The 10972-nt window shown below is 47.9% G+C and overlaps 1 protein-coding gene across 28 annotated transcripts in view; it reads left to right on the top strand.

The window, feature by feature from the left end:
• The first annotated feature begins 6035 nt into the window (after nucleotides 1-6035).
• PLEKHA5 (pleckstrin homology domain containing A5) overlaps nucleotides 6036-10972 on the top strand; it is a 173957-nt gene continuing 169020 nt past the window's right edge. For 24 of the 28 annotated variants that reach the window (XR_014516109.1, XR_014516110.1, XR_014516111.1 and 21 more), the window contains exons 1-2: nucleotides 6196-6529; nucleotides 6844-6920. Coding sequence is in view for 22 of the 28 variants with exons in the window: in XM_083460946.1 (XP_083317072.1) it covers nucleotides 6438-6529; nucleotides 6844-6920 (169 nt within the window). In the remaining 6 variants the exon portion in view is untranslated. Of the gene's footprint in view, nucleotides 6530-6843; nucleotides 6921-10972 lie in introns of all 28 variants that reach the window. The other 4 variants (XM_083460949.1, XM_083460941.1, XM_083460945.1 and 1 more) reach the window with 3 other exon arrangements.

The raw sequence follows: 10972 nt of genomic DNA, 5'->3' as shown, positions 1-10972 counted from the left end.
AAACAAATCAAGATAGATATTCAGTAAACAGGTCATCTGGAAACACTGATGGTGTTGATACAGCCTCAAAAGTAGGGGTAGTTTGTTTTGTTTTGTTTTGTTTTAAAGTTAAAAGTAAAGGGACCCCTGACCATTAGATCCAGTCGTGGCCGACTCTGGGGTTGTGCAGCTCATCTCGCTTTACTGGCCGAGGGAGCCGGTGTACAGCTTCAAGGTCATGTGGCCAGCATGACTAAGCTGCTTCTGGCGAACCAGAGCAGCGCACGGAAACACCGTTTGCCTTCCCGCTGGAGCAGTACCTATTTATATACTTGCACTTTGACGTGCTTTTGAACTGCTAGGTTGGCAGGAGCTGGGACCGAACAACAGGAGCTCACCCCGTTGCGGGGATTCAAACCGCCAACCTTCTGATTGGCAAGTCCTAGGCTCTGTGGTTTAACCCACAGTGCCACCTGTGTCCCGTTTTAAAGTTAGCCCCCCTAAATTCAGTTAACAGCAGACATAATTCCTACTTGCTTTAACTCAATGAAGATGTTGACCCAGTGTGCGGCAGCGGTAGAAAAAGAAGAAGAAAAGAGGCAAATTCCATGTCAGGGATCGTTAGGAAAGGATTTGAAAATAAATCTGCCAATATCATAAGGCCATTATACAAATTTATGATGTGACTGCATTTTGAATACCATGGAATACAGTTCTGGTTGCCTTGCCTTAAGAGGGATATTGCAGAGTTGGAAAAGGTTCAGAAAAGGACAAGCTAAATGATCAATGGGATAAAGCAACTCCCCTATGAAGAAAGGTTGCAATAGTGGGGACCTTTTAGTTTAGAGAAGAGGTGAGTGGCATGGAGAAAGGGGGCAGAGGAAAGTTTTTCTCCCCCTCATAGCACTAGGACTTGGGGGCATCTAATGAAGTTGAACGCTGGAATTTTCAGGACAGATAAAATAAAGTACTTCTTCACACAGTGCATAGTTAAACTATGGAATTCACCCCCCACATGAGGCAATGATGCCCACCAGCTTGGATAGCTTTAACAGAGGATTAGAGAAGTTCGTGGAGGGCAGCGCTATCAACAGCTACTAGCCACGCTGGCTATGTTCTGCCTCTGTGGTTGGAAGCAATAACGTTTTTGAATACGTTTCTGGAAGGGGAGAGTGTTCTTGTGCTCAGGTCCTACTTGTGAGTTTCCCACAGCCACCATGTGGGAACGGGATGCTGGACTGTATGGACCATTGGTCTCATCCAGCAGGTCATCTTGTGTTCTTCCAGGATTTCTCAAGCTTGGGTCGCCAGCTGTTGTTGGACAACAACAGCCATCATCCCTGGCCACTGGTTCTGCTAACTAGGGATTGTGGGAGTTGTAGTTCAACAGCAGCTGGAGACCCAGAGCCAGTGCCGCTGTGCGACGCATCTTAAGCATTTTCTGTCGTGCTTTTAAACTGACTGAGTATCTTCTTTCATTTGATGGCGATGGGGAAAAGCAATTGATGCTCAAGTTTCACAAGTGTACCTGACCCACTGGGTAATTGTTTTTCCAGTATCTTCTGGAAACATTCTGCTCCAAGCTGGCTGCATAGCTGCAGAGTGAAAAGCCATTGCCTTTGCTTCTTTTTCTTCTTTTAAAAGGATGGTGCAGAAGGGGGAAAGAGGCAGCCTCACCAAATCTCTCAATGATTGCTTGGCTGTCATTTGCCCTGTCGTTCGGGGACTAAACTGCTACACTTCCCCACCGCATGTGAACACAACAGTCTGAGTAGGAAAGTTAATAAGTTGAGAGTTCTGGCTGCTTAGGCCCAGGGAAGGTCCAGATGTAGAGGTGTTGCTGGATGCAAGGACTCCGGTTTCAGTGGCAGAGGGAGGCGCGGCCGACAGATTAAGATAATGAGGGGTGATGGTGATCTGATCAGAGACGGAACAGATGTCTCAGGGAGTGAAGGAGATGGGAGGGGACAGCATGTGTACGCACAGAGTAAGAAAATATGGAGGAGCGAGTGGTGAGATGGTGGAGAAGATATGTGAGGTTTCTGTGCCATATAGAATTCCTGGTGCTGGCTGACTGTGGCTTATACTTAAGACGTTGTCTTATATCAGATCAGCGGTCCGTCTCGTTCAGTATTTTCTATGCAGGTGCAGGGAACCTTTTCCAGGTTATATTCCCTACCCAGTAATGTTTGTGGGGGAAAGCAGGGGACATGATGGTGGCGGTGGGTGGGGCCAGGGATAAAAGGAGGCCTAGCAACAAATGCCTTTTGAAATATACTCGGAGTTGAGAGCGGATTTCATGCTCTTTATTCAGCTCATAGTGGTGAGGAGGAATGGAAGTTCCCCCAGAATGTCTGCTTTATATACATTATTTACACAATGGGCCCCACGTGTTTGGCTAATTCTGGGATTCACCTGTAGGCCAATCAGGTTGCGGATTCACTTCCACCTGAAGCTGGATTGGGTGGCTCCTGTGGACCAATCAGACTGCTGCATTCTGGATCCTATTGTTCTAGGACCAATCAGACTGCTGGATTCTGGATCCTATTGTTCTAGGGCCAACCAGACTGCTGCATTTTGGATCCTATTCAACTCAATACATAACACCTTTTTACAGCATGCTGGTTTCTACACGCCCTGCTCTTTCCCCATCTAGGGAAGCAAAAGGCATTGCCAGAGTTGAAGGACACATTCCAGCCAAGCAAAAATACTCGAGGAGGATGTGAAACAGGAGCAGTGAGGGGAGGCAACGGGTGGCTGTAGACCAAGGATCAGAGAGTAGGAAGACCCACCCCCACTGACCTGGACTCTGACTGTAAAATGGTGTTATTAATACAGAGCCTGACAAGGGCTGGAACACAGGGTTGGGTGGGGTGAAGGAGACAGCAGCCTTCGAACATAGGGGTGGGTGGGCAGGTAAAGAGGCGTATCTGAGGTCGCTCAGCCCCAGCCAACTAGAAAAAACAAGTGTCTGCTTGTAAACAAAACCCGAGAACAGTCCTCACATCCATGGGGAAGGGCGGGAGGAGAGAAGGAATAGAGAAAAGAGGCGTATGAGGCCATGATAATAGAGTGAATTTAAATTCAAGACATAAAACATCTGCCTGCACAATAAAGTATTGTTTTTACTTCTGTTTCCTTCCAGTCTTTTGAAGGCGCTCAGACACAGAAGCCTTCCGAGCACTCCAGGTTGTGGTCGCGCCCATACCTGCTTAACTTTAGAGACAAAACTACAAAGGTGCAGCTTGTCATCTAGGGGAAGGGATGTGGTTGAAATGTGACCTCACTCTTAGGGCTGATTTTCCCATTAACAATGCAGTCATTAGGCTGCATTGTTATTACCTGCCAGCCTATGTATATTTCCTTGTATTTCCTCAACTCCCCCCACCTTTCACATGACCTCCCACTTGACCTCCGTGATTACTCATTTTCAGTGATGTCTTTTTTGAAGCTGTCAGCAAAAAGGCATTGCTTGTGTGTCAGTTACATATTAAAAAGGGTATAGTCTTGCAAGAGCTGAAACTGGCTAGGTTCAATAGAGAGCTTGCAGAAGGCCCTTGTTAGTTAGACATAGCCACACGAAGAGTACCAGTTCTTTAGATTATGCCTTCAGACACACAGCCAACTCAGTGGAGCAGTGCGTGTTGAAAAAAATTAGTTTAAACATATCTAACTCTGCATCGAATTGCAGTCTTAGCTGGATTAGTTGCAAAGTTGAAACTGACAAAAGTATTATCTAAATTTTGCCCTAGCTTAATTTGTTTCATCGCCTATGCAGCTACCCCTCTTTGCAGGCTGAGTGATCACTCCACTTCTTGCATGGCTAGCACTGAATCTTATGTTTTCATCATTTGTTGGGCAAGAGTGCTTAGGCCAGATGTTTTGTCTTATTGTTCTTATTCTTTTTTATGGTTGCTCTGCTTGCTATTTGATTTTTATCTGCCTTGCATTATAGTACTATTGGTGATTACGTTGTTTTACATATTATATGGCCTTCTTGTACTCCTTCTGGGATTGCCTGGCAATGAAGGATGGTGTTTGTGTGTGTGTAAACAAAATCAAAAACTGCTTCTATAAAATTATTTTTTTATTCTTTATTCAATGTATTTGTCTCATAAAACAAATAGCTCTAGAAGACTTCCACACACACACAGTGTTAAGTTTAACAATAAAACATCAGTGCTCCAACATCTAACAGAGAAACTGCAATAAGCATTATTATTATTATTATTATTATTGGTCATCATCATCATCATAAGTTATATTAACTCCTTCCCATGAGGCATCCCAAAGTGATCTACAATATAATAATGCATATAAAAGTTTCATATTCGAAAAATTTGAAGCAATATATAAAAACGATTAAAAATCAATTATTAATAGAAAACCAATTTAAAACAGTAACAGCACATAAATAAAATCAGTTCAAATCCAAGACAGGCGCCAATTGGGATGAAGATTTTAGAAGGCTTGTTGAAAGAGGGACATCTTTAGGGGGCATCGGAAAGACAAGAGACAAGCTACCTTCCTGGTATGCAAAGCCCAATTCCAATCCTGCGGAATGGACCCCCTGATGGGCTGGAATGTGCAGGTTGCCCTCTTCTGCAGAACACAGTGATTGGTTGAGTGTGCAGAGGATGAGGCAATCTCTTGGGTATCTTTGTTCTAAGCTGTACAGGGCTTTGTACACCTGCACCAGTGTGTTGAACCTAGCTTGGTAGCTTAATTGGGACCCAACGCAATTCTTTTAGCAGTGGCATCAATTTAGCAGCAATTGTCCCATGGAGTCCAGCATCCTGTTCCTACAGTGGCCAACCAGATGCCTGTGAGAAGCTCGCAAGCAGCACCAGAGCAGAACTTCCGCCTTCCCACCTGCAATTCCCAGCAACTGGTGTTCAGTCCTACAGCCTCTGACAGTGGAGGGAGAACATAGCCATTGTGTCTGAAGAGGAGAGCTGCCCACCATGTGGGCAGTCCCACAAGTCCATGTCTAGTCACTGTTGGAAACAAGATGCTGACCTAGACAAACTATGTCCTGCCCAGAAGGACTTTTTTTGGGCTCATCCTTTATACTGGGCAGAAATTTAGGCTCCAAGCCTAGATGCAGGGCTTCCTTCTGAGTAGGTATCCATAACATGCACTTAAAGCACATGACTTCCCCCCCCAAAATCCTGGGAACTGTAGTTTGCTCCTTGTAAAACTGTCCCAGCAGCCTCCACAAAGTACAGTCCCCACGATTTTCTTGGGGGAGCCTCATGCTTTGAATGAATGGCGTGGATCAGACTGCACGGTCAGGTTGCAATTCTGCCAACGCTTTCCTCGAGTTTATGAGCGCACGGGTAGGATTGTGCTGTAATCAATCCATCAGATGCTTCCGGCTGGACTTTGATACTGCTCCTAAATCCGTCTGTTTGCCTAGCAGTAATGTTCGCCTTCTCCAGAAACAAGGCGCAGCGGCTCCTACATGAGCAATGTTCCCACCTTCCCGGAATGCTGCGCTATCTCTCGCACACACATGCAGCACGGTGCTCAACGGTACTTAGTTTTCGCCCCCTCCGGACCCGTGGCAGAGCATCGCAGCCTTTGACGCAAACACCCCAAATGACTCCGCTGCCCGTTGACTGCCACCGACGCTCGGGAGGTGGGCGATGGAGAAAGAAAAACCCCAAAAATAAAATAAAAAGGAGGCTAGTATAAATACGATAATTCACTCTATCACACACACACATTTTGCTATGGCCCATTGACTAGCGCCAACGCGCGTGCATGCTGGGGGGGGGGGCGACGACATGGCCTCACTTATGTGTAGAGATTGCGTGCGTGTGTGAACTAGTTAACGATCCCTTAAAAATAAGCATTAAAACGGACACAACACCCCAAGCCCCTCTTCGCCCTTCCAGGAGTTTTTTAAGCAACACGGGAGCGCGTAACTTCCGCTGGTCGCCTATAGGAGGCGCGCTGTTGGGTTCCCCCCCTCCCCACTTTGATTTCAAGGCGGGGTTAAAGAATCCACGGTGGGCGGGGCTTCGCGGCGCGCGTTCGCGAGCCACTGAGTCGGCTCCGGAAGGCGGGAGGGAGAAGAGCATCGAGGAGGAGGAGCGTGGCAGGAGAGCTCGGTGCTGATTGGCGGCTGATAAGCCCTCCCCATGGGCGGGGGGGCTCAGCTTCTCTCCTCCTCCTCCTCTCCCCCCCCCCCCGGCTTCCCCCAACTGTCTTTTCTCACTCACTCCAAGCTCGCGCCGCCGTCCAGGTGTTTTCGGCTGGCTCGCTCGCGGAGGCGCGCGCGCGGCGGCGGCTGTGCTGACGGCGGCGGCGCGCGGCGCTCCCTCCCTCCCCCGCCCATTCCCACTGCCTCGCGCTCTTTCCTTCCCGTGCCCGCGCGCGCGCCGCTTTCGCTCCGGCTGCTGCTGCTGCCGCCGCCGCTACTGCCGCCGCCGCCTCCTCCGCCGCGCTCGGACATGGCGGCGGACCTGAGCGCGGAGCGGCTGCGCTCGCTGCCCGCCTGCTGGAGCTACGGGATCAGCCGCGGCGGCCGCGTCTTCTTCATCAAGTAAGCGAGCGAGGCGGGAGCTAAGGCGGAGGGAACGGCGGCGGCGGCGGCGAGGGACGCGAGGCGGGAAAGGAGGGATACATGACCCTGAGGGGAAGAAGAAGAAGAGGAGCGGCTCCGGGGCTGCCCGCCCGCCCGCCCGCCCGGGGTGGGGGCGTCGAAGGCGGCTATGTGGCGGTGGCGCTGCTGAGGCGACCCGGGGTGGTTCTGAGGGAGGGTCGTCGTGGTCGGCTTTAGGGTCCGGCCGGGGTCGGGTCACCGCCGCGCGCTCCTGCTCCTCCTCTCACGCGCCGCCCTGTGTTTTCTCCCCTTAGCGAGGAAGCCAAGAGCACGACCTGGCTGCACCCGCTGACGGGAGAGGCGGCGATCACCGGGCACCGCCGCAGCCCAGGTAAGAAAAGAAAAAATACAAAACAGCGCAGCCCGCTCGGAAGCGGAGCTAACCCCACTTTCTCCCTCCCTTTCTCTCTCCCTCTCTTCTCTGTGTGTCATTCTCTTTCAGCCCCCCCCCTCCCGTGTCCTCACAAGCCCTCCGTGGAAAAGAGTGTAGAGATATCTTTGCAGGGAAGGTGGAATAGAGTGAGGAAAGAAAGAAAGAGGTGGAGGTGGGTTTCTCGATTTCCCTCCCCGACTTACCTGCCTAGCCCTTCTTTTCTTGCTCTCCTCTCACAGGCTGTTTTTCTCCTACACACAGGCACACAGCCCCTCTCTCACACCCTGCTCCTCCTGTGCTTAAAACCTTCTTGTGGACTTGAAAGCTGACACCAAGTCACTCTCTGTGGCGCTTTCCTCCTCCTTTAAACATTTTGCCTGGAGGTGCTGTCAACTCCTCTCTCCATGTTTAAAAACCCTTCAACTTGGGCGAGGTGGGCTCTTCATACAAAAGCACCACAGTGAATCACCCCAATTCCCCCACGCCTGTAAACCCTTCCCTCACTCCCATCTCTTGTCCTTGGGGGGGGGGGGACTTCATACCACTTCTTGTCCTCCCTCCAAATAGAGCCACCGGTGAGTCACACTTGCCACATTTTAATCCCTCCAATTTGTGGGGGGCTTCATATAAAACCACACACACATTTGAGCTTTACCTCACTCAATCCCTTCAATTTGGCATTGCAGACCCTCTTCATATATGCCTGTCTCTGCTACCTCTTGGACCACAGTTCCAATCTTGACTCAGCCTCTGTCACTGGGTTTTCCTCTACATGTGCTTAAAAATCACTAAACTCTTACGGAACGTCTTGGCTCAGTTTTCTTCTTGCTTCCAACCATAATCCAGTTTGACTTGTCTGTACCCCTCATTAACTTTACTTAACCTTTTTTTCTTCTTTTGCTGTTGACTGGAGCTTTTGTCCTCACCTTCCTTGGGGAGGGGCAAAATGACAACTCATGCTCAGTGATCACTCATCTCCCCTCCCCCGTTCTTTAATAGGCCCTTTTCTGTCTCCCTGTAACCCATCTCTTTGCTCAATTGCTTCCCCATCTAATTACTCCATTCATTTACTACATGTTTCCAAAGTAGAGAGAGAATTCTCTTTCACCAAAATGCTTTGGCTTCACATTCAAATTCAGGCCACAAGCCTGGTACTAGTAATTTGTTCTTCTTCCTCCACAAAAAAACTCCTAATGACCGCAATGACCCACCATTGAAGGGCACTATTTTATGCTTCAAAATCTCTTAACTCCCTCCCTCCCTTTTCAATGACCACTTGAAAGGAGTGTACAGGTATACTATCCCACACCCTTTGAACGAAAACTAAAACCAGCTGTGTCCCCATTCTCCAAGTACCTTGTGTTTTCACAGCATCTTTTGAGCTAGTTGTCTCTGACCCTCACTTTGTACACATTATCCTACTGCTCTACTGTAACTTTCCTTCCAATGAGCCTTATAGTCTGCATTCTCAAAACTAACTGATCTCTCAGTTGTTTCCTGCCACCCCCTCCCCATGGGCCCTCTGTCTCTTCAATGACATTTCCTTAATTCCTAAATCTTCTGTTGATAGCCCAGCCTCTAGTCTAGGAAGTAAGGAGTGCACACTTCAGGCTAACTTTGTTTGAAGCTGGTCTATAGTGTGACTGCAAAGTACAGATTTCACATCCAATGTGAAAATGGCTGTCTTCTGCTTTTCTGGCTTGGATGAACATATTAACTCTTGGTGGGAAATGACACACAAGAGGCTCAAATGCCCTTAAGTGAAATGTGTGACACTCCTCAATAATTTTAACTCCAGCAACTCTACTTTCCCTAAGAACTGACTCGTAAACATCGTCTTTGTCCGGCTCACCTCTATTAGCGTACTGCCATGCCATCCTAGTTAATTAAATTGCACTGATTCACAATACCAATTAATCCTTAATCTCACCCACCCCTAACTAGGCAGTTTTCTTTGCTATATTTCCCATTGGCCTTCCAGTCCTTCACTATCTTTGTACTCCTAAGCAGTATTAATAATAATAATAATTTATTTGTACCCTGCCCATCTGGCTGGGTTTCCCCAGCCACTCTGGGCGGCTTCCATAGAAACCAAAAAACACTAAAATATCATACATTAAAAACTTCCCTGAACAGGGCTGCCTTAAGATGTCTTCTGAATGTCAGGTAGTTGTTTATCGTTTTGACATCTGATGGTAGGGCGTTCCACAGGGCGGGCGCCACTACCGAGAAGGCCCTCTGCCTGGTTCCCTGTAGCTTTGCTTCTCGCAATGAGGGAACCGCCAGAAGGCCCTCGGCGCTGGATCTCAGCGTCCAGGCAGAACGATGGGGGTGGAGACGCTCCTTCAGGTATACTGGGCCGAGGCCATTTAGGGCTTTAAAGGTCAACACCAGCACTTTGAATTGTGCTCGGAAACGTACTGGGAGCCAATGTAGGTCTTTCAAGACCGGTGTTATGTGGTCTCGGCGGCCGCCCCCAGTCACCAGTCTAGCTGCCGCATTCTGGATTAGCTGTAGTTTCCGAGTCACCTTCAAAGGTAGCTCCACATAGAGCGCAGTGCAGTAGTCCATATTCTCAAATGTCCAGTTTACTAATTGCCTTATTCACACCCCCCCAAGTATATCTTCTTCGCTGACTTGTTAGCCATTGGCTATCCCTTACTGTTATTATCCTCATCTGTCATTCTGCTGTGCAATTTCTCTTTAGTAACCAACCCCATAATCCTTCTCTCTTCTTTGGGAGACTAAACCCATACTAATCTTTTCCCACTTGGCTCCTGGATTTCAGCTTCTAAATTGCTATCCCTGCCCTTGCTCAGCTAACCTCACATCTGTTTTCTTATCAGTTTAGTTGTGTTCCTCCAAAATCTAGCTACTACCCTGCTAAGCTGCAGAGAAATCAGCAGCTCTCTTAATGCATCTTCTTCAGTGGCCACATCTCCACCCACTGGACAAGCTTTCTGAACTGCTTTAAGATCTTCAACATAGCCAGATGAAACTTTAGCAAGAAGCTGTTTCTCCCTTGTCTTGCTTCTTGGATCTATTCCTACTCTGTTTGTGCTGCCCTATTCTGTTCTGCAAGTAGATAAAACAAATATAGACATTTATAAACACTTTGTGCAGTGGCTATAGGGAAATGTTTATTTTCCTCAATTAAGGGACAGGTAATTATTCAGTATGATCCTGTGACAGTTGCCTAGCCATTCAGGGTATCTGAATGCATTGTAGGCTAATGGGAGGGAAATCATATTTAGCCAGCAGCACCCAAGTGCAGGTTCAATAATGAATCTCTCTGCAGTGGTGAAATGTTCTCCTCAGTTAAAGTGTTACAAAAGTCTGCTATCAAAAATGAAATAATTGTACAAGCTTTCAGTTGTCTTGGTTGATGTATACGTGCTCTTCTACCTTTTTGTCTGCATTTTATATTAGAACTACTATGCTTCTTGAAAGTAGCTCACAGCCAATGGATTCCTCTTCTGCACTTTCTTACAGTCGCACAGTCTGTATGCTTAAAGCTTCCTCCCTGAGCAGAACACAAAATCACCTGCTCATAGCTTTTCAGCATCATGATCTCTAGAGCTTGGCATCTAATGATGACTGCTTTGTGAAATTCATAGATAGCACTCAGGTGCATTCACCTAGAAACATTCCCTCTCAATCTAGGATAAGAGAGTGGGTGGGGAATGGTGGGACTGAGAAAGTGGGGGCAGGAGCTTGAGGAATAACTGGGGAGGAGAGCAAGGTAGAATTTGTCTCCTTTGCCATTTGTTTCTCTGGAGAAGAGTAGCAGCAGAAAGAGGAAGAGGGATTGGCTGGAAAAGGGATTTAAGGCAAAGCTTCCAGCTTTTCTACCTGCTGGCATAGTACACTGGCTGTTGAGAGGTGGGTATTTAGAAATGCAGTTTTTGTTTTTCATTGGTGTAAATACCTGTTGTAGAGAAAAAGGAAAGAGAGGGCAGCCTGGAGACGTTCAGTTGGTACATCTTGTTTGCATGTTTCTTATTCACACA

The sequence above is a fragment of the Podarcis liolepis genome, assembly GCF_965112155.1.
Source record: "Podarcis liolepis genome assembly, chromosome: 10".
NCBI classification, from domain to species: Eukaryota; Metazoa; Chordata; class Lepidosauria; order Squamata; family Lacertidae; genus Podarcis; species Podarcis liolepis.
Note: the sequence above shows the minus strand (reverse complement) of the source record. Positions and strands in the feature narration are given on the sequence as shown.